Consider the following 23,281-nt stretch of genomic DNA (forward strand, 5'->3'; position numbering starts at 1 on the left):
ACCTCACCGTGGTGCAGGGGTGTAACATTCTCTTTGAGAATGGCCAATACAGCACAAATTGAAGTTTAGAGTAAAATTCGGTGTCCGTAAAATTCTGTGATATTTGTATTTGCCTTTTTGCACAGTTCTTTACACTGTTTTTGTTTAAACCTTGAATTTTAATATTGATGTTGATCATCACTTTATTTATTTGCATTTACCATAGTTTGACACCCAATAGCCGATGTATTTTTCGTGCTGGGGTGTCGTTAAACATTCATTCATTCATTCATTCATTCTTTCTTTTTTTTTACTTCTTTTTTTTTTTGGGGGGGGGGGGATGGGGAAGGGCGGAACGAGCAGAGAAGGCTCAAGACACTATGGGGTCCGGGGGCATTTCCACCCCCTGGAAAGTTTGAAATCTAGAGGCTCTGAAATACCATTTTCCAGCCATTTTAGGGAGGTTACATACTTAAAACGCCAATATCAGTAACGCATGCTATAACCCTGGCGGGTCCAGAATTTTATAAGGGTAAGGTGTTGAAATAAAGATCCTTAGAGGCGTGTTATTCGAGCAATTTAGTGTTGCATAAATGTTAAAATAAAAATAATAAAAGTTAAAAAGAGTACTTTAAACGGACGCAGGGTGGTCCATCTTAAAATTGACGTAAACGTGCTAGTCTTTGAAATAATGAATATTAAAAAAGAACTAGGCCTACATATTTGCATAAAATACCAATTCACACGCGCCTTCTCTCCCCCCCCCCCCCCCCCCCCCCCCCGTCTTTTGATTGAATGCTCGTCTGAGGTGCTTAGCATGCAGGATCGAACCACATTTCGGTGGATCCATTTAACTGATGTGTTTTTTTCTATCTCATTCAATCAGTGCATCACAACTGGTCAAAAGCCGTGGTATGTGCCTTCCTGTCTGTGTGAAGTGCATATAAAATATATTTTAATGAAAAAATGTACAGGGTTTCCTCAGATGACTATGTGTCAGAATTACTATATGTTTGACATCCATTAGTCGGTGATTAATTAATCAATGTGCACTAGTGGTGTCGTTAAACAAAACAAACTAACTCTCGTATCCAAGTGTCACCATAAAACGTTGCTGAGCCCGAGGTGTCGTTAATCTCCCATACATACATTTCTTTCCTTTACAGTTTGTGTGCAATAAAATTAAATGCAAGCACAGAATAAAACAAAAATAATCATCCGTTGTGAATATAGCCTTTGTTGTGTGCACTTCTACGTTTAGTTTAACATTATGCTGTTGGTTTGTAATGTCGTAAATGTCATACCGATCCAGTTTACGATATAAACAAACCGAGGAAGACGTGCTTCTTCTTCTTCTACCAGACGGCTGAAAATGATGGATAGAAAATGTGTATTTTCTCTTCTAGTCGTTTGACAGCTGTATTTACTTTTATACCTTAAAATAGAATGTTATTTAGTGAACATGTCGTGTTTTAAATGTTAACTGATCGTGATGACTGCACAGAGAAATGCCCCCAAGGTATGAAACTTAATCTGGAAACGCGATGGACATCGTAAAAATATAGATCTGCAGTACACGACTGCGGAAACGAGTGTATTAATGTAGCAAAACCAAAATAGCTATTTTAAAAAAAAAAAAAACAACAAAACAAAAACTGTATACACTTGTTCTGCGTTACAGGAGATTTAAAAATTATTTACAGTAATTTATTGATACACAAAATAGTTGCTATAGTAACGATGGTCTTATTTCTCCATCCTCTCACAAAATTTTAATTAATATCACCATATCTACAGGGTTTCTGCTAGAGGGTAAAATGGGTATTGCGCCATACCCACATTTTTTTCCAGATTTTATTATTTTAAGTTAACCTTTTGACAAAATTAATCACTCTTTCTTTCTTGGAGAGGCCTCCCATAGTCCCTGTTGACTGTGGTTGCATTCAATTCCATACTTCCATACCCACAAATTTCTTTCTGGCAGAAACACTGATATAGTCCTTCCGTGCACGAATAAATGAATGTTTAACAATACCCCAGCACAAAAATACACATTCGCTATTAGGTGTCAAACAAAGGTTAGCATTTGAAGATAAGGATTAAATTTTAAATAAAACAATTATGTAACCAAATTTTTTTTTTTAAAGAGCTGTGGGTAAAAGCACAAAAATACAGATATTAAGGTAGGCTTGTATATTTTAAAACTTTGTATAAAAATCAAAATACCAAATATACAGGCCTCGAACTTAAGAATTTGTTTCCCACAGCAATTTTTTAAATAATTGCCATGGGTGAAACGGCCCACTGATGGCAAATTGAAGCCTACCTATGGCAATATTTATTAAGTGACTTTTGCTTGAAATAAACATGACTAAAAGGTTTAACCGTTATTTTGCTGTTTGGAGACATATTTCAAATATGCACATGTTAAATACTGGCAGATAATATACACCAGGTGTATACAGTTTGCTATTGTTGAGGAGCACCCTACCTACGGCAATTTATATCTCAACTATGGCAATTGCTGTCGGTGTTGTCATTAAGTTTGATACATGATATATATTTTCTTTTCAGTTTTAAATGATTACACTCCACCCAAAGGTTGCACACTGTCAGCAGTACCGTCACGCGTGTATAACCGTATGCCATTATTATCACCGGTACATTTCAAAGTTTGTTTTGTTTTGACGACACTACTAAAGCACATTGATTTGTAATCATTGGCTACTGGGATGTCAAACATATGGGAATTCTGACATGTAGTCATTAGAGGAAACCCGCTACACTTTTCCTAATGCAACAAAATATCTTTTATATGCACTTTCCCACAAACAGGAAAGCACATGCCACGATCTTTGACTAGTTGTGGTGCACTGGTTGGAAAAAGAAGAAAACCAATCAGCTGAATGGATCCACCGAGGTGGTTCGATTCTGCTACGAAAGTATCTCATGCGACGGTACATTTTAACTTCATTATTTGAGAAGTTACAATCTCGTGAGGGGGATACAACCTGTAGTGAGGACGGTGGCACAAGCCCAATTTTTACCTTTATTTATATAAAGATAAACAAAAAACCTGTACATTTTTATTCTCAAATGGAGGTAGGGTGAGGCATAGGCCCTCGGGCTCTAATGGGCCTGGTACTATAGCCTACCTTTAGGTAGTTCATCAAGATAAACATCTATGGTCCGTTTAATAACATCACCGTAGACCTTTACATGTACCTTCGTGAACTACAAATTACCCATTTTGATTAGCTGTTTCTCCCATTCCAACCAATTCTCTATGATATTGACTGGAACATAAAAATCTGTGTACCGGTCTCGGTGGTGTAGTGGTTAAGCCATCAGACATAAGGCTGGTAGGTACTGGGTTCGCAGCCCGGTACCGGTCTTGGTGGTGTAGTGGTTAAGCCATCTGACATAAGGCTGGTAGGTACTGGGTTCATAGCTCGATACCGGCCTCAGTGGTGTAGTGGTTAAGCCATCTGACATAAGGTTGGTAGGTACTGGGTTCGTAGCTCGGTACCGGCCTCTGTGGTGTAGTAGTTAAGCCATCTGACATAAGGCTGGTAGGTACTGGGTTTGCAGCCCGGTACCGGCCTTGGTGGTGTAGTAGTTAAGCCATCTGACATAAGGCTGGTAGGTACTGGGTTTGCAGCCCGGTACCGGCCTCTGTGGTGTAGTAGTTAAGCCATCAGACATAAGGCTGGTAGGTACTGGGTTTGCAGCCCGGTACCGGCCTTGGTGGTGTAGTAGTTAAGCCATCTGACATAAGGCTGGTGGGTACTGGGTTCATAGCTCGATACCGGCCTCAGTGGTGTAGTGGTTAAGCCATCAGACATAAGGCTGGTAGGTACTGGATTCATAGCCTGGTACCAGCCTCAGTGGTGTAGTGGTTAAGCCATCTGACATAAGGCTGGTGGGTACTGGGTTCGTAGCCCGGTACCGACCTCAGTGGTGTAGTGGTTAAGCCATCAGACATACGGCTGGTGGGTACTGGGTTCGTAGCCCGGTACCAGCCTCGGTGGTGTAGTGGTTAAGCCATCAGACATAAGGCTGGTAGGTACTGGGTTCATAGCCTGGTACCGGCCTCAGTGGTGTAGTGGTTAAGCCATCAGACATAAGGCTGGTGGGTACTGGGTTCGTAGCCCGGTACCGACCTCAGTGGTGTAGTGGTTAAGCCATCAGACATAAGGCTGGTAGGTACTGGGTTCATAGCCTGGTACCGGCCTCAGTGGTGTAGTGGTTAAGCCATCAGACATAAGGCTGGTGGGTACTGGGTTCGCAGTCCGGTACCGGCCTCAGTGGTGTAGTGGTTAAACCATCGGACGTAAGCCTGGTGGGTACTGGGTTCGCATCCCGGTACTGGCTCCCACCTTGATAATCAATCTATTTGGAACCATGTTAAATGATTGGTCCTTGTTTTGTTTTTTCAGGTGTCGGGGTACCTTCAAAGCAAACGATCAAGGTTTCTTGTAAGGTAAGCATCAAGATTATTTGCTGTTAATTGACTTGTAAATCTCTGGTGCAATGGTTAAGCCATTAGACTGGGGTGGATTTAAGGGGTTAGGGTTAGGGGACCCAAACTTCCTAAAATTACCAGTCTCTGTAAAAATAATTTAGTAGGTTTTTTTTCACATCACAATATTATAATGTTATGTTGATGATCACAGATAACTGATGATGTGAATTAATCTAGAATAATTATTTACCATGCAATATTCGGTGATTGAAGTTAAAGTTTGTTTTGTTTAACGACACCACTAGAGCACATTGATTTATCAATCATCAGCTATTGGATGTCGAACATTTGCTAATTTCGACATAGAGTCCTAGAGAGGAAACCCGCAACAGTTTTTATTACAAGCAAGGGATCTTTTATATGCACCATCCCACAGACAGGATAGTACATACCACAGCCTTTGGAATACCAGTCGTGGGTGCTGGCTTGAATGAGAAATAGCCCAATGGGCCCACCAATGAGATTTGATCCTAGACTGACTGTGCATCGAGTGAGCTATCTGGATGTAAGCATAGGTAATGCAATTAAAATTAGTGCAGTTTATAAATGTAAATTATTTTATAGTTTTTATTTGTGATGTATGTGTAAATGAAGTTCTTAAATATATACATTTGTCATATAATAGGCAGCATATCCAATAAAATAACGTTATCATTATATATATTTTTCAGATCATATATTTTCATCATTCGATAACTTTGCCAATTAGATGCAAATTAATCAGGTCAGATAATTATGTTTATTGACATTTAAGAAAACATAACTTTAAATTCTAGAATGTAAAAATTTCATCCAAATTATTTTATTTGACGTTTCAGTGACCGAGCGATCCGGTTCAAATGTTCTCTTCAGAATACAATACTTGATGTACTCAATCATCGACCTGGCTGGGAAGAGGCACAAGGGTATATATTCTTCACACCGTAACAAACAGTGATCTGTAATAACTATGTGGCAGAATTAAAATGGAAGGGATATCCATTTTGTTATTTTAGATAATATTAGAAGTTACTAACCCTACTTCTGCATGGGTGTATATTACCAAATCAAATCCCATAGACGACAATAGTAACATATGTGCCTAAAACTCCAACCTGCAGCATATCAGTTGACATAAACACCATGGATATAAATACTACCATCCCTCACTCTTAAAGTGAATCAGAAAAAAATGGTTGTGAAGCTGCTCATTTCAGAGATTACGGGTAGTGTCTATGATTGTCAATGACTACCCCAGTTCCACACAAACATTTAAGTACTTGTTTTTTTACAGGTTCCTGATACATGTTTCAAGCACAAGGCTACCGGTACTTGACACAGTGCCGGTGGTACTAGATGAAATAAAATTGTATACATTTTTTGCCCAGATGAAACTACTTTTTTTACAACCAACACACTCACATTTATCACAAATCACAGGACTTGTGATGTTAACTTCTCTATCAAAAGTTGGGTGCACCTCGAACTTTGACCCAGCTGGAAGGTATTTGGTTTAGTGCTACCTTCAATCTATTTGAAGGTACATGTAAATACCTATGTCTGGTCTGAAGTTGGAACCACACTTTCTACAACCACCATTGTGACCAGAAAGAAGACTGATTTTGCCAAAATTTTAATAATTATAATTTAATGAAGATAATCAAGTTACCAGTTATTATTTTAAAAATCTATACCAGCGAAAGATATTTGACACCGACTAATATATAACTAGGGTCATTCACCCCGATCATTTACTGTACTCAACTTTCTTTAAATAAACATTGTTAATTGCCTTTCAGAGATGCCGAGTGGGATTTCTTCTGGTGCGACCGCGAGTGGCTCATGCAGAACTACGACACCATGTTCCTCATGGAACATCAGAAGATTCTCCACTTCAGAAACCATTACGAGGTATGATGTCCGTAACATCACAGGAAAGTCTAGAACTAGAAACATGCAGCTTGTTGATACGGTTACCGGTGGTGCAAAGATTTTTCACACTTCACAATTAATAGGCTCGCTGTTTTTATTTTCAATTTGCAGGGATTTCAAGGCTAGCTGTGGGTGAGCAAAACATTTCACCAAATTGTCTATTAAACTTCAAAAATTACAGAAATCGACAGCTATTTTCTAACAAAATGTCAATTATTACATGAAAGTATTTTGCCACGCTAAAATAAAATTTGCCAACTGCTTTCAAAATTCGCAGTTGGCGAATCTGGCGAGTGCCGGAACTAGCCCTGGATTTGTCCAAGCATTATGTGGGTCCGAACACGGGACCCTTCCCAAAAGAAAGTGGCAGAAAAAATTCTGAATTTCTGTTCTAAAAATTCTCAGTAGGCTATATATATTTAATTATGTCTGTTGTAATGAATTAATTTAACAGTGGTGTAGTGTATCATTCAGCAGCCTTAAAACACATCCCAAGCAGGCTTTCTGCCAGAAGGTAAACTGGGTGTGGCACCATACCCAAATGTTTTGCAGATAATATTTTTTTAAGGTAACACTTTTGACAAAATTAATGACTCTTATCATTACTGTATGATTTTCTTAACACTAACCCTAAACCTAATCCATTTTCTTTCTCTGAGACAGCTGCAGGTGCATGCAGCACATGCACACATTGTAAATGTTCAATTCCATAGTGCCATACCCAAAAATTTCTGGCAGAAACACTGCCAAGTATGATTTACTCACGCTAACTATCCCATAAGACAGGGGATTCTGGCAACAAATCCTACTAATTGTGGTTTATTAATTTTATTGTTTTTGTGAACGGCAGATCAGCATTTCCTTAGCTTGCACTCTGCTGGGTATCCTTATGTAAGGCAGTTCACATAACTCGATTTCACTGAACTTGATATACAACGTATGCTTGCATGTTTTTTTTCAAACCCAACACACTGTCATGGCATGGTAAAAAATGTTGCCTGTGTTTCTGTTTTTCAGTTAACACGCAAGAACCTGATGGTTAAGAATCTGAAGCGGCTGAAAAAGTGTACTGAACGAGAACAGGGCAAACAGGAAGGCCAGAAGTAAGATTGTATGGGATACAGGGACATTCCTGACTTCGAGGAACCATGGCAACCAGACACGGATCTAGGATTTTTCAACAGAGGGGGCCTAAAACTTTTTGTTGTTTTTGAAACTAGAATTTATAGGTCCTTAACAGGTGGATGGGTTACGTTAGCATTTTTTGGGTAAATTATGTAATATATATATTGTTTGGGTAAATTATGTAATATATATATTGTTTGGGTAAATTATGTAATATATATATTGTTTGGGTAAATTATGTAATATATATATTGTTTGACCAAAAATAGGGGGGTCGATACAGGCCCCTTGAGCCCCCACCTAAATCCGCACCTGGCAACATGCTTCCGGCTAGTATAGTCTTTTCATCCTGTTCAAAGTAGAAACCCAATTACATGTTCCTGATTAGAATATTCATATTGTTGCATCCCGCATGTTTCTGGTCATCGTAATGTTTGCAGTAGGTCAAATTAAATGTTGGTTCTTATTATATTATAATATTTATGTTTGTATTAAAACCAGAAAGTGTTAGGAAATACTGAAAACATGTGTTATTGCAAATGGTAGGATAACTTGCAGGGTCAGCACAGTGTCTTTGAAAGTGTGTGTGTATATCAGGGGTGGGTGTATCAGGGGTGGGTGTGGGGACACTGTCAGTTCAATGGTCTTGCGGTTGGGTGTGGGACAAAATATGTATTTTGAGGAAATTGTGTATCTCAGGTTTTAAAATATGGCATTTCCAGCCTTCTGAGCATAGTAATTGGGAAATGTGGGGCTATGTCCTGGACCTGTTCTTCTAAGACTTTTCAATTACCACAATCCAGACAGACTTCTCCACACTTCACCTACCTGTGTATGCTGTCTGTATGGTGACACTTTATCATAGCCCAGCATAGCCCAGACAGACTTCTCCACACTTCACCTACCTGTGTATGCTGTCTGTATGGTGACACTTTATCATAGCCCAGCATAGCCCGGACAGACTTCTCCACACTTCACCTACCTGTGTATGCTGTCTGTATGGTGACACTTTATCATAGCCCAGCATAGCCCGGACAGACTTCTCCACACTTCACCTACCTGTGTATGCTGTCTGTATGGTGACACTTTATCATAGCCCAGCATAGCCCAGACAGACTTCTCCACACTTCACCTACCTGTGTATGCTGTCTGTATGGTGACACTTTATCATAGCCCAGCATAGCCCAGACAGACTTCTCCACACTTCACCTACCTGTGTATGCTGTCTGTATGGTGACACTTTATCATAGCCCAGCATAGCCCAGACAGACTTCTCCACACTTCACCTACCTGTGTATGCTGTCTGTATGGTGACACTTTATCATAGCCCAGCATAGCCCAGACAGACTTCTCCACACTTCACCTACCTGTGTATGCTGTCTGTATGGTGACACTTTATCATAGCCCAGCATAGCCCAGACAGACTTCTCCACACTTCACCTACCTGTGTATGCTGTCTGTATGGTGACACTTTATCATAGCCCAGCATAGCCCAGACAGACTTCTCCACACTTCACCTACCTGTGTATGCTGTCTGTATGGTGACACTTTATCATAGCCCAGTATAGCCCAGACAGACTTCTCCACACTTCACCTACCTGTGTATGCTGTCTGTATGGTGACACTTTATCATAGCCCAGCATAGCCCAGACAGACTTCTCCACACTTCACCTACCTGTGTATGCTGTCTGTATGGTGACACTTTATCATAGCCCAGCATAGCCCAGACAGACTTCTCCACACTTCACCTACCTGTGTATGCTGTCTGTATGGTGACACTTTATCATAGCCCAGCATAGCCCAGACAGACTTCTCCACACTTCACCTACCTGTGTATGCTGTCTGTATGGTGACACTTTATCATAGCCCAGCATAGCCCAGACAGACTTCTCCACACTTCACCTACATGTACCTGTGTATGCTGTCGGTATGGTGACACTTTATCATAGCCCAGAGTGTAACCTTTTAACTACATGTTATTTCTGTGGGTGAAACATTAATGTATTAAACAAACATACTGCAGTGGCAGATCCAGAAAATACTTTTAGTTGGGGGGAGGACAATGACATGCAGCTGAAGGTATTCTCCCAACACAAAAAATGAAAATAAATAAATAGAAATATAACTGTCGCAAAATGTAGGGGAGGGGGCACCTGGGACCCTGCCCCCCCCCCCCCCTTAAATACGCCACTGTGCTGGATATGTAGACATTAATATTGTAACCAAGAAAATATAATTAATGTGTCATTATGATCATTAAATGATCTCTGTTAGTCTTTAAGTATTTTACAATGTTATACCAATGTCTGAAATGTCCCTGTAAGGTTTTATAACTGGTAGTATAGTGGTTTGTTGTACCTTCTTTCCTGTTCTTACATATGTTTGTTCAGGTCTGAGAATTCACATAGGTCTAGTAAGCAATAGTTATTTATCATATAACCTCCACTGCAGAATTATCTCCCCTTGCCAGATGTATAACCTACACCTGTGCATAAGCAGACTATATATCTTTGATTTTGATTCTGCAGTCATTCATTGCAGTCGATGTTCGTACTAGCTCTTGAAATATTTTATAAAATTGTCTATTAAAGATGTGACTGGTTGTTAAGAAGTTTATGTGCCAAGTGAAACAATTTTCAGTTGTAATTACTAGTATTGTATTTTTCAGTTTTGACTTTTTCCCAACAACCTTTGAACTTCCAGTGAGTACATGTGATGCTTTCTAATTTATTTTATGTCTTTATTTTTGTGTTATTTACTCTTTTGTTGCATTCAGTATTTCCATTTTGTATAGAATCACTTGGTGCTGTAGATTTGTGTTGAAAATTAATTGTTTTTGTCTAATTGAATTCTACCAGCATGCATCTACCTTTGTGTTATGACGTAAACATCTTTTTAATAAATCATTAAATATATGTATATAATTTCACTTTGAGCAGCTATATTTGTGGACGATTTTAAAAACAACTGTGATGTTTTAAATATGTGTGTGTACTTTCAGAGTACAGTATCGTATGTTTTAATTGATAATTTAAGAAGAATGGTTGTATATCTTTATTATATCAAGGGCTGAACATTTGCCAAAAGAAAGCAGTTTTATGTATTCATTCAAATTATATGTCTTTGTATCACTCCTATGCCCCATAAAAGAAACCAAATTCCATTAAAAAAGAAGCAAAATAGAGGATTAATTTATCCTCATTTTTGTAAAGAACGGACATAAACCATGATAGAGTGAAATTCATGTCATCCCTCTCGGTAATTTTAGTTTTTTGAATTATGGACCATTGTTATAATTCAATTATTTTTACAAAATGTCATTAATAAATGAAGTATGGTGGTTATGAAAATACATTTAGGGACAAATCAAATTATTTTTGTTCAGGTAATACTCTGTTAGACCATTAAATAGGTCAGTGGTCTGTGACAATATGCCTTTAAGATGAATGACAGTATATATTATTCTAATTGTACATGATTTCAGTCAGAGTACCATATATTTGTGGAGGAGTTTAAGAAGAATCCAGGTATTATTTGGATAATGAAGCCTGCGGCAAAGTCTCAAGGTCGCGGTATCTTTCTGTTTCGCAAGCTCAAGGACATCACTGATTGGAGGAAGGCATGTTAAACTGAATACAAAAATACTGAGTGCTGTATAATATTCTTTAAAATATTAGGGGCGGTAGAACCTTTCTTGTAGAAATGTATATTAGATGTATGGTGCAAGCTGTACCATCTATAAGCATGCAGGGTGCTGGTGTGTTAAACAATATTCATTCCTTTTCTTTATTCTCTAACACTGTGGCTCAACATGTTTTAGTGTAACTATCAGTAAATTGACTATATTTCTAATTCCAGCCAATGCACCAAGAATGGTACATTGTATATCAAAGGCCGTGGTATGTGCTGTCCTGTCTGTGGAATGGTGCATATAAAAGGGGTTTCCTCTCCATGACTGTGTCAAAATGACCATATGTTTGACATCCAATAGCCGGTGATTAATCAATCAATGTGCTCTAATGATGTCGTTAAACAAAACAAACAAACTATCAGTAAATTGAATGCAGGGCTGCACAGCGTCACATGAGAATTGAATTCAGTACATGACGTTTATTGAACCTGTTAGTATTGTTTTGTTGATTGAATACAATCGAAAAAATTTATAGCCTACTAATGATTGATTATAAAAATCCATAATTGATTGTCGCAGGAAATGTTAACTGTAATTATTTCTACAGGTTGAATAATGCAATTAATGAAAATATATGCTGGGGTTTGGATTTGTGTATGCAAACAAAAGAGATACACATGTATTAAATGGGTATTAAATATAAAATGAGTGATTTGTAGAGTAAACATGACATGTGATGTATATACACATGTACATGTAGTCCTAATGATTCAAATCTTTCCTAAGTTTATGTATTTATAACCAGTTATAAGCTCTACACTTCTGATAATATTGGCTTTTACCTAAATATTAATATCACTAGTAATAAGGCTTAAATTACATATGTATTTGTTGATTCAGATGTTTGTTCATGTAATTAATGTATATTTATGTCATTGTTACTGCAGATAAATGTATATTATATTGTTATTTTTGCTCTGCCCATATTCGGGTGTTATGCAAATAAATTATTCTTATTCTTATTCTTATAAACAGTTGAAACTGGTCTAACGGCCACCTGTTTATAACGGTTACCTGGTCATAACGGCCACTTTGGTCAGGTCCTTTAAGTGACCGTTATATACAGGTTCGACTGAAATAAAAAGTTGCTTCTTTGGTGCAAACACTTAACACCTGGTAACAATTTTTTTTTTTTATTATTGTTTTGACTGGTTCCTGCCCTGTTTCAATACTTTTAACATTAAATGCAAAGAAAATAGGTCTATCAAGTATTGTATGATGTCACAGAGGGCTTAATTGTGTCAGCTGCCATTCAGGTATAATAAGCTAGACACCTTATAGCAGTGGTGTAGCGTGGGTTGCCAGTGCCCGGGGCAAGGCAAGTATTGTTCCACCTAACCAGTGGACCGTCAGCACTCCCCGAGTCCCACCTGTCCAGAATTTTGCACCCAGTGCAACTGCCCCAGTGGCTCCGCCCACATTACGCCATTGCCTTATAACCACAGACTAAACTGTGTGTTAGGTTGTGATTATCAAACCTTCCTTTCTTTCATGTCAGGGTGAGTACCAGCCAGTGTCAGAACTGCGCGATGGACCGGAGCTGTACGTCGTACAGAGATACATTGAGAACCCGTACCTGATTGGAGGACGCAAGTTCGACATCCGAGTCTACGTGCTCGTTCTTTCGGTGAGTTCACTCAAACACAAGACTTCACGTACTCATAAAATCGAAAGAGTTTAATTTACAAAGCATGTTTTCCTAGCTCTCATACACATGTAGTTGTTTATATTTACGATGCTAAGTCACACTCATTTAAAGGCGTAGAACCTAGTTTTAACACATTAAAAATGGACACTAAGTTTGGCTAAGTTACAAACCTTTTGGATAACATTACAACAGAGTGAAACAAGAGTCTGTGAAGTTGAAATGGTGAAAGTACTGTTAAAAATAGATCAAAACTCAACTCCATAACTGTTACTTCTCAGACACACATACGTTTTTAAAAATATATATATATATATAAAACATTTTGTGGTATTGGAAACACAAGGATGACCAGAAAAACTTTGGTTGTATGCATATGGATAAGCTAAACAATAAAATGTAAGTAAAGTTTAATTTCAGTGATCATAAACGGCTCTAATAGTAAAAAATATGCCTTAGTGTTTAAAAACTAGGGTATGTCCCCTTCAGAAAAACAACCTAAAAACGAAAATCTAATTACAGTTAAATTGTGCTAATTTTCTCAACACATATCCGAACTGTATGACTCTATGAGGATGCATTATCCGAACTGTATGACTCTCATGAGGATGCATTACTTGACTTAATGGTTATTATCAAAGCAGTACACTTGAACCACTCCTTCCTGTAACAAGGTGGGGACGTAGCCCAGTGGTAAAGTGTTCGCATGATATGCGGTCGGTCTGGGATTGATCCCCGTCGGTGGACCCATTGGGCTATTTCTTGTTCCAGCAACTGGTGTAACAAAGGCCATGTATTATCCTGTCTGTGGGATGGTGCATATAAAAGATCCCTTGCTGGTAATTGAAAAAGAGTAGCCCATGAAGTGGTGACAGTGGGTTTTGTCTCTGAATATCTGCGTGGTCTTTAACCATATGTCTGACGCCATATAACTGTAAATAAAATGTTTTGAGTACGTCGTTAAATAAAACATTTCCTTCCTTCCAGTAATGAATGTCAGACATAGAATATGTTGTTGTTTTTCTCAGGATTGCGATGGAATCGTTAAAAACAATGTAATAATAATATTGTTATGGATTCCGACTCATACCGTTATACTTTCAACAATGTAGTAATAATATTGTTATGGATTCCGACTCATACCGTTATACTTTCAACCCAAATCAGGGCTAGCTCTGGCATTCGCCACTCGCCAATTGCCAAATTTTAGGAACAATTGGCGAATTTTATTTTAATTTGGTGAATAAAAATTCATGCAATAATTGATATTTGCTGGAAAATAACTGAGTTTTGCATTTTTGGACATAATTTGGCGAAAAGATTTTTGGACTCCCAGAGCTAGCCCTGCAAAGTCTGGGATTCACAGAACTGCAGAATCCTGCTACATTTGCAGCCTGATGAATGTGATTTACATGTGTAAATTTGATCTTTGTTTTGTTTCAGTATAATCCTCTCAAAGTGTGGCTGTACAGAGATGGTTTCGCTCGATTCTCCAACACACGGTTTTCACTCGACTCCATTGAAGACACATGTATTCTTTTGTACACATTTTCATCGATAGAGAGCTTAAGAGAGGAAGGGTGTACATGTCTGTATTTGTGGATGGATGGACAGATGGATGGATGGACATTTACTTGTTTTAAGAAACATAAACATTTGATGCATTTGAACCTAAAGTACATTAGGCCATCTTAAAAAGAACCTACTTTTAGAAGACAAACATACACATATAACCGCCAACTTGTTTTTGTGTTGTTGATGATTTTTTTTTTTTTTTTTTAATTGTAGTTTTATTTTATGGTCATTATACATGTTATACACTATAAATAAAACTCACTCAACCATAGTGAAGAATATCAAATATATTTTTCTACATAAAATATCAGTTGCTGTATATTATAAACATGTTTCTGATCGTTCTTATCTATGTACTAAGTTAAATTTCATTTTATTTCCTAAAATATTTTTTTTTTGTACATACAAAATTATTTGAAGACAGAATCCAATTTGGGCTTCTTACAAATATTAAGATGACCAGAAACACATTAAATATACAGCCACTGATATTCTATACAAGAAAATATATTTAATATGTAAGTTTAATTGTAGAAATATTTTATTAGTTGGAAACATCTTACAATGCAACAAACTCAGGAATGTCCCTTTAACTTAAATTGTATTTATCTTTATTAGTTTATCTAACTAAACTCTATGTTTGATCATTCTTTTATCTCTTAATTAATAGTTGGAGATCCATTTTTCAAGCTAATTAACTGCTGGATCTGTCTTGACATTTATTTTATCCGTATCTGTGTTAGCACAATGCCGTTTTACTATTGCCATACTAATATTTAAAAGAGAAAAACAATTTGATCCTTAATTCCACCAGACGTCCATTTAACCAACGTGTCCATCCAGAAAACTGCCCCCGACTACGACCCAGAAAGAGGCTGCAAGTGGTCAACGGGAAAACTGCGCAAATACCTCACAGCTAAACATGGAGTAGAAGCGGTCAGTAAAATAATATTGTGTTACTGTAGTAATGTTGGTATAAAGTGCTCCTACTGGCAGTAGCTAGTGGGAGTTTCCCTATTAGCTCAGTTGGTAGAGCACTGGTCTTTCGTACAGAGGGCCTGTGGTTCGAATCCCTCAGTGGAGGCTGATTTTGTTCTGTTAACATTACTGTGGAAATCTTCACTAAGTAACATGAGTATGCTTAGAGTTTGTCCTTAACTTTGTCCCACAACCAGGACAACACATACCACGGCCTTAGATATACTGGTCGAGGGGCATTCGTTGGGATGGGAAAAAACCACCAGTGGTTCAATCCTATGGCTCAATGTATGACTATACCAACTAAAATCCCATAGGCATCCATGTTATTGTTTGTGTTTAAAAACACTATATGCAATATATCAACCAAACTGACCCATAAATATCAGTACTACAACCCCTACCTCAAAGTATTAACTGAAGAAAATGGTATCTTTCATGGCTCAGTTTCGGTATAACCAGATGTTTTTACAATACCCCTAGTTTCGCACAAAATTTGAGTACTTACTTTTTTACAGGTACCCCATACATGTTCCAAACACAAGGCTATTTGACACAGTGGTACTAGATGAAATAAAATTGCATACATTTTTAGCCCTGATGAAACTATTTTTTTTTCCATTTATAACCAATCACAGGTTGGTGCACCTCGAACTTTGACCCAGCAGGAAATTATTTGGTTCAAGCACCTCGGGTTAGTGCCTTACCAACTGAGCTAAACTTCCACCCACGAGGTGTAGATGAAGTTAAGAAAGTTAAAGTTTGGTTTGTTAATGACGCCACTAGAGTACATTCATTTACTAATTATCAGCTGTTGGATGTCAAACATTTGGTAATTTAGACATATAGTCTAAGAGAGGAAACCCGCTACATTTTTTCCATTAATAGCAAGGGATCTTTTATATGCACCATCCCACAGACAGGATAGTACATACCACAGCCTTTAATATAACAGTTGTGGTGCACTGGCTAGAATGAGAAATAGCCCAACAGGGATCGATCCTAAACCGGCCTACGCATTAAAAAAGTGTTTACCATTGAGCTATGTCCACTCTCAAATTCCAACCAATTTTGAACCCAAACTGATGATGCTTGGATTGATGGGTGACTGCTTTATGGTGTTAGGTAAGAATATGTACTTTTTGAGACAAGATAAATGATTAATTTGAAAAGATCTTGACATTTTCTTTGACATGCTATGTACTTAAACCTCTTTATAGGATATACACTAATTAAAACTGGTTTTGTACGGTTGTGTCTGAAGCTGATTTGTGTGTATTTTCATTTGTCAGGTGAAGTCCTTGTTCAGATCGATAGACAACATGATAGTGAAGTGTCTACAGAGCGTTCAAAAGATAATGATTAACGACAAACATTGTTTTGAAGTGTACGGATACGATATATTGCTAGACAGTCATTTGAAACCGTGAGTATAATGTAATGCAATCTTTGTATGCATAAATTGGTTGTACATTATTATAATAAATTGGTTAAGAGGAAATTTTCCTAGTAAAAAGAAACATTTAAGAACTAGTTACAGTGATAACAACAGAGAATGCAGGCACATTTGCAAGGGGGATGGAGTCAGAGGTAAAAAAAAAAATATATATATCCTGCATCGCAACCCACAGTCTAGACCTCCCCAAGAATGATTAAAGGGACATTCCTGAGTTTGCGGCATTGTAAGATGTTTCGAACTAATAAAATATTTCTATGATTAAACTTACATATTAAATATATTTTCTTGTTTAGAATATCAGTGTCTGTATATTCAATGTGTTTCTGGTCATCTTAATATTTGTATGAATCCCAAACTTGATATTGTCTTCAAATAATTTCGTACATACGAAAAAATCTTTTTTAGGAAATAAAATGAAATTTAACCTAGTACAAATATTAGAACGATCAGAAACACATTTAATATACAGCCACTAATGTTTTATGCAGAAATAATATATTTGACATGTAATTACAGTCTCTGTTAGTCGATAACATCTTAATAATTGCAGCAAACTCAGGAATGTCCCTTTAATAATAAACACTGATTATTATTAAGATAGGTAATGCAGTATCATATAGTAATATAGTTAATAATTTCCACTAGACAAGACCAAAAATTAACTAGCCAGGATGGAGGGCTTGTGATTTTGTTGAATGTCTATAGCTGTGTGTTAGGATTTTAGATTAATGTTTATAATTTCCAGCAAAAGATGTCTGAGTTGCTAAATTAAAAATGAGACAAATATAATTAATTTCCTTTCCTATGTAAACATTTTAAAATTGGTTTCTTTTTGAAATGGCCGATCGAGATCAACGTGTCACCATCCCTGACTGCGAGCGGCCTTGATGACTCCATTTTAAAATTATATTATATATTGTTAAATGTGTTTCTTTGTGAGGTGGCTGATCGAGATCAACGCATCACCGTCCCTGACTGCGAGCGGCCTTGACGACTACCAGCTCAAGTACGGACTTCTCAATGATCTGCTCAGTGTCCTCGATCTGGAAAACAGGTCAGCTAGCCGCTAGTCGGAGTTAGTTAGCTGATGTGTTTATTGAATTGTATTTGTTGATTCACTCAAAGACAAAAGTACAGGCCCGCAGAAATGATATCTGGAGCAGGGTGGGACACAGTCTCCATAGTTGGGGGGAGGAAGTACAACAAGCCATACCTTTTCCTTATTAGTCTGCTACCAGTCCATCCAGAGGGTTTCATTTCTGTCTGTCCGTCCATCCGTTTATGCCATGTATAGTTTTCCGGATGGGTTTTCTTTTGACAATGCCTCAAGATATTTGAGCTGACATTTTGTATATACATTGTACCTTTGGTATATTACAGATATGTTTGACTTTCAGGATGATATACCCAGTTTTGACACAGTTGTGGCCCTTGAACTTAGGAGGTATCAAAATTTGTTTTCCAAATTAATGTTTTTTGCAATGCTTCAAGATTTTGAGATAAAATTTTGTTGATAGCTTTATCATATACTGTTACAGATGAATATTAACTCTCATGGTGATTTACCTTTTTTTTCCCCACAGTTATAGCCCTTGAACATAGGAAATACAAATATTTGTGTTGGGTCCGGTAGGGGATATGTATTGGTTTAGCAGTACTCTCAGAATGCTTGTTAAATTTTATTTGTTGATTCTCTCAAATACACATCTACAGGCCTGCAAGAATGATATCTCGAGGGGTTGGGGTGATGGGTCACAGCCTCCATCGTGGGGGGAGTGAATAGAATAAGCCATACCTTTTCCTTATTATATAGAGTAGGACAAAAGAACATACATTTTCGTTTTTGAGTGCCCCTCCCCACTCATTTCTAAGGGCCTGTGGCATCTCCATGGGTCAAAGTTCAAAGTGCACCTAACTTTGAATGTTTCATTAAATAAGACCACACCTGCCATTGGTCTGATGTGTGACAGGATTTGTGGTCATAAATCTGATGAGTAAATTCCTCCAATTTAATTTGGTCTAGTACCATTTAATGTACCAGCTACTTTTATGCTTGAAATGTGCGAGATCCTAACAACAATATAAATGGATGACAATGGGGGTTTTTTGTTTTAATTTTTGGTGGGGGGTTTTGCAGACCTAAGATAGACAAAGATATTTCCTCTACCACCTGAAACTAGCAGCATAGCCCTCTTTATCCTATTTACTTTAAAGTGACATACCACAGTTTTAAAAAAACGCATGTTCGTCTAAGAATTAATTATTAATGAGACAAGCTCTAGTTATTTTTGATGGTTTTTCTTTGTTTTAACATCACAGACTTTAGCTTTTCTCTGTTATAACTGTATTCAAATGTGTGTTTCAGGTTTGTAGGTTAACTAAACTTGGTGTCCATTTTTACAGGCTGAAACTAGGGACTGCTTCTTTAAAGGGACATTCCTGAGTTTGCTGCATTGTAAGATGTTTCCGACTAATAAAATATTTCTACGATTAAACTTGCATATTAAATATATTTTTTTATTTAGAATATCAATGACTGTATATTCAATGTGTTTCTGGTCATCTTAATATTTGTAAGAAGCCCAAACTGGATTTTCTCTTCAAATAATTTTGTACGTACAAATAAAAATATTTTAGGACATAAAATGAAATTTAGCCTTGTACAAATATTAGAATGATCAGAAACACGTTTAATATACAGCCACTAATATTTTATGCAGAAAAATATATTTGATACATGTATGTAATTTCAATCATTAAAAAGTCTCTTAGTCGATAAGATTTTTAAAATTGCAGCAAACTCAGGAATGTCCCTTTAAGGGTGATTGGTGGCAGTATGTATATTCATGGTGTATATGTTGATTGAAACGTTACTTGGCAGCTTTAGACACATTTTACTATTTTACATGTTACTATTGTCATCTGGGGGATTTGATTTGGTAGAATATAGAAGTATGGTGTTGATGGTGACGTGTTTCTTATCTAATTGGATTAATGGTGTTACGTTACCATTTGTTTAAAATCTTAAAGTGTATGATTATTGTCTTCAGGGTGTGAGTTTTTATTTTTGGTCTAATTAACCATTGTGCTGAAAATGTGCATCATAATATAATGTAGTGTATGACAGAAAGAAATGTTTGATTCAACGACGCACTCAGCACATTTTATTTACGGTTATATGGTGTCAAACATATGGTTAAGGACCACACAGATACTGAGATAGGAAACCCACTGTCGCCACTTTATGGACTACTCTTTTTGATAAGTAGCCAGGGATCTTTTATATGCACCATCCCAAAGACAGGGTAGTACATACCACAGCCTTTGTTACACCAGTTGTGATGTATGACAGAGACTGGCATGTGACAGTACAATGATTTTTTTTAATGGCATGTAATATAATGGTATAACAAAGCCTAAAAATAATAACCATAACACACTTTAATGTATTTTACATATAAATTAAAATACATGTATTTAATTATTTTAATTTAGAAATCTTATTATTTTATTATTTTTCATGAATGATTAATTGAATGATATAAAATAGTTTGTTTGTTTTTTGTTTGTTTGTTTTGTTTTTGGTTTTGTTTCCCCTCTACAAAATATTTAATATTCAGAATTTCAAGATAGTAAAGTATGTGCCATGAACAGCAAGCTCGAACGTTAATTAACATAATTATTTAATCTTCCAACTGAATAAATGAATTTTTAAAATATGTTTTATAATTATTTTGCAGGCTGACTGGCCAAGAGAAGCGAATCGGTGGCTGGGATCTCCTTTGGAATGATGGGCCGGTGCTGTCAGACGAAACCAACGGCAACAGTCTCCATCAAAATGTCACCACTTCAGAGTACTTGGCCAACTCATTCCTAGGTAAATTTGTAATGGTCATAATTTTTTTTTTTTTTTTTTTTTTTTTAACAACACCACTAGAGCACATTGATTTATTAATCATCGGCTACTGGATGTCAAACATATGGTCATTTTTGACATGGTCATAGAGAAGAAACCCGCTACATTTTTTCATTAGTAGCAAGGGATCTTTTATATGCACCATCCCACAGACAGGATAGCACATACCACAGCCTTTGATATACCATTCGTGGTGCACTTGCTGGAACGAGAAATAGTCCAATGGGCCCACCGACAGGGATCGATCCTAGACTGACCGCCTATTAGGCGTGTGCTTTACTACTGGGCTACGTCCTGCCCCGTAATGGTCATAAAAGAAATAAGAAAAGAAAAGAATGGAATGTTTATTTAATTGTGCTGTAGCTTATTTTAAACTACAACTAATAGATGTCTAAAACCTACCACAGACATTTGTTTTTCTGCACTCTTATTTTAAGTGATTAATTAAGTCGGGATTGGCTGAGATTTGTGCCAGATATTTGTTCTGGGAAGTTACAAAAACTGCTGGCCCGAATCAAAACCTGTCAGACAAAAAATTATTAAATTAAACTTATTTGTGAATATAAACATACAATAATTACCAGTCTTAACGAGGGATGACAGGAACAAAATAGTTGGGACATCAGTGTTTCGACCGCTGATCAATATAAAGCATATACAGTGAAACCCCCCAACACCGGAATCCCCTAAAAAGCGGACGTTTTTTCCACGGTCCCGTGATTTACGCAACTTTTAACACTAAATTGTACCCTCTAAACCAGAATCCCCTCAAAACTGGGCGTTTTCCACGGTCTTGTGATTTACGCAACTTTTAACACTAAATTGTACCCTCTAAACCAGAATCCCCTCAAAACTGGACGTTTTCCACGGTCTCGTGATTTACACAACATTTAACGCTTAACTTGTACCTTCTAAACCGGAAACCCCTCAAAACCAGACGTTTTCTACAGTCCCTTGATTTACACAACTTTTAACACTAAATTGTACCCCTCTAAACCGGAAACCCCTCTAAACTGAACACTGGACTAACAGTTCGGTCCTGATGTGTTAATTTAGTGTAAATCTTTCCCCTGAAAACCGGACGATTAAACCGATACCAATCAATGTGGCGCCACTAATTGCTCCTAACATCACTGTGGCCGGATTACCTGTCTGCGAACATGTAATATGCACATGCTCGGGTTCGCTGCTATCACTGTAATCACCGTTACACGCCACTAAGGTCGCAAGGTTGGCAACATGGCAATAAAATAGAAAGCTTTGATATTTAATTAACACATGCATTGTGTTGTAATTTTGGTTAAGATTTGGCTGAGTTCGGGTTTGGGTTAGGTGTTTTTATTAAGTTACGAATGTGATTTATGTTCTATGAGTTCCTTCGCAAACGTGTCTCAGGATTTGATTAAAAGATCCACAAAAATAACAGTGAATGTAGCGGGTTTCCTCTCTAAGACTATATGTCAAAATTACCAAATGTTTGACATCCAATAGCCAATGATTAGTAAATCAATGTGCTCTATTGGCGTTGTTAAATAAAACAAACTTTAACTTTTACTCAGTTTCCAAGCACACCTACATGTAGCATTATATAACCTTATTTATTTTGCAGGTTGCCATAACGACCGAAAGAAGCAACTGAAAGAATTGTATACCTACTCATCCTATGTGAAGAAAAATCAATAACAGTTTGTTTTAGTGGGAACCGTAATGTTATCATGGATAGGAAATTTCAAAAATATTCCTTTAAATTAATTTGTGACTTGTGTTGTGAAATTATTGTTTCTATGTGGTTTAATTATCACTTGAAAAACTTAGTTATGACAGTGTAACTTCATGGACAGTTTTGACTTCATACCTGCATGATCGTGTGTGTGATATTAACTTTAAAGTCTGCTGTGATACTGTGTGATGTGTTAACACAGTTTCACATTGAGATGCCATTAAAAATCATGTGATGTGACGTACTCTGAGTAGTTCAAGGGTGTGATGTGCAGTCAGTGTGGGATCAAACCCCATCTGTGGGCCCATTTGAACTATTTCTTGTTCCAGCTAGTGCACCATGACAGGTATATCAAAGGACATGGTATGTGCTATCCTGTCTGTGGGATGGTGCATATAAAAGATCTCTGGGTACAAATGGAAAAATTTAGAACGTTTCCTCTCTAAGACTTTATATTGGAATTACCAAATGTTTGACATCCAACAGCCGATGATTAGTAAATCAATGTGCTCTAGTGGTGTCATTAAATGAAACAAACTTTAACATTTTTTTTCATAAAAATCATGTGATGTGACTGTGTATCTCAAGTGTCCTCTGGTCTTATCCTCTTCTTTATAATATTTGAGGTCAGGGCTTAAATATGTCTGTTTTCAATATTATCCACAGCCAGATGTTCACACAGTTCCCTAAATCTGATGCCAAAGACCTTTAAACTATGTATGATAATTTTTAGTTCACTCATCGCATTAAACTTGTA

At 37.1% G+C, this 23,281-nt stretch overlaps 1 protein-coding gene across 1 annotated transcript; it reads left to right on the forward strand.

Annotated features, from left to right (window-relative positions):
* Window positions 1-1,314: 1,314 nt before the first annotated feature.
* LOC121388719 (probable tubulin polyglutamylase TTLL9) lies at window positions 1,315-22,761 on the forward strand. Its single transcript, XM_041520187.1, has 14 exons — window positions 1,315-1,498; window positions 4,419-4,462; window positions 5,323-5,409; window positions 6,283-6,394; window positions 7,433-7,518; window positions 10,209-10,242; window positions 11,025-11,159; window positions 12,730-12,858; window positions 14,320-14,407; window positions 15,266-15,387; window positions 16,722-16,855; window positions 17,829-17,942; window positions 20,629-20,765; window positions 22,414-22,761. The coding sequence occupies exons 1-14, from the start codon at window positions 1,472-1,474 to the stop codon at window positions 22,485-22,487; spliced, it is 1,323 nt and encodes a 440-aa protein (XP_041376121.1). The 5' UTR covers window positions 1,315-1,471; the 3' UTR covers window positions 22,488-22,761.
* Window positions 22,762-23,281: the final 520 nt, after the last annotated feature.

The sequence above is a fragment of the Gigantopelta aegis genome, chromosome 14 (assembly GCF_016097555.1).
Source record: "Gigantopelta aegis isolate Gae_Host chromosome 14, Gae_host_genome, whole genome shotgun sequence".
NCBI classification, from domain to species: domain Eukaryota; kingdom Metazoa; phylum Mollusca; class Gastropoda; order Neomphalida; family Peltospiridae; genus Gigantopelta; species Gigantopelta aegis.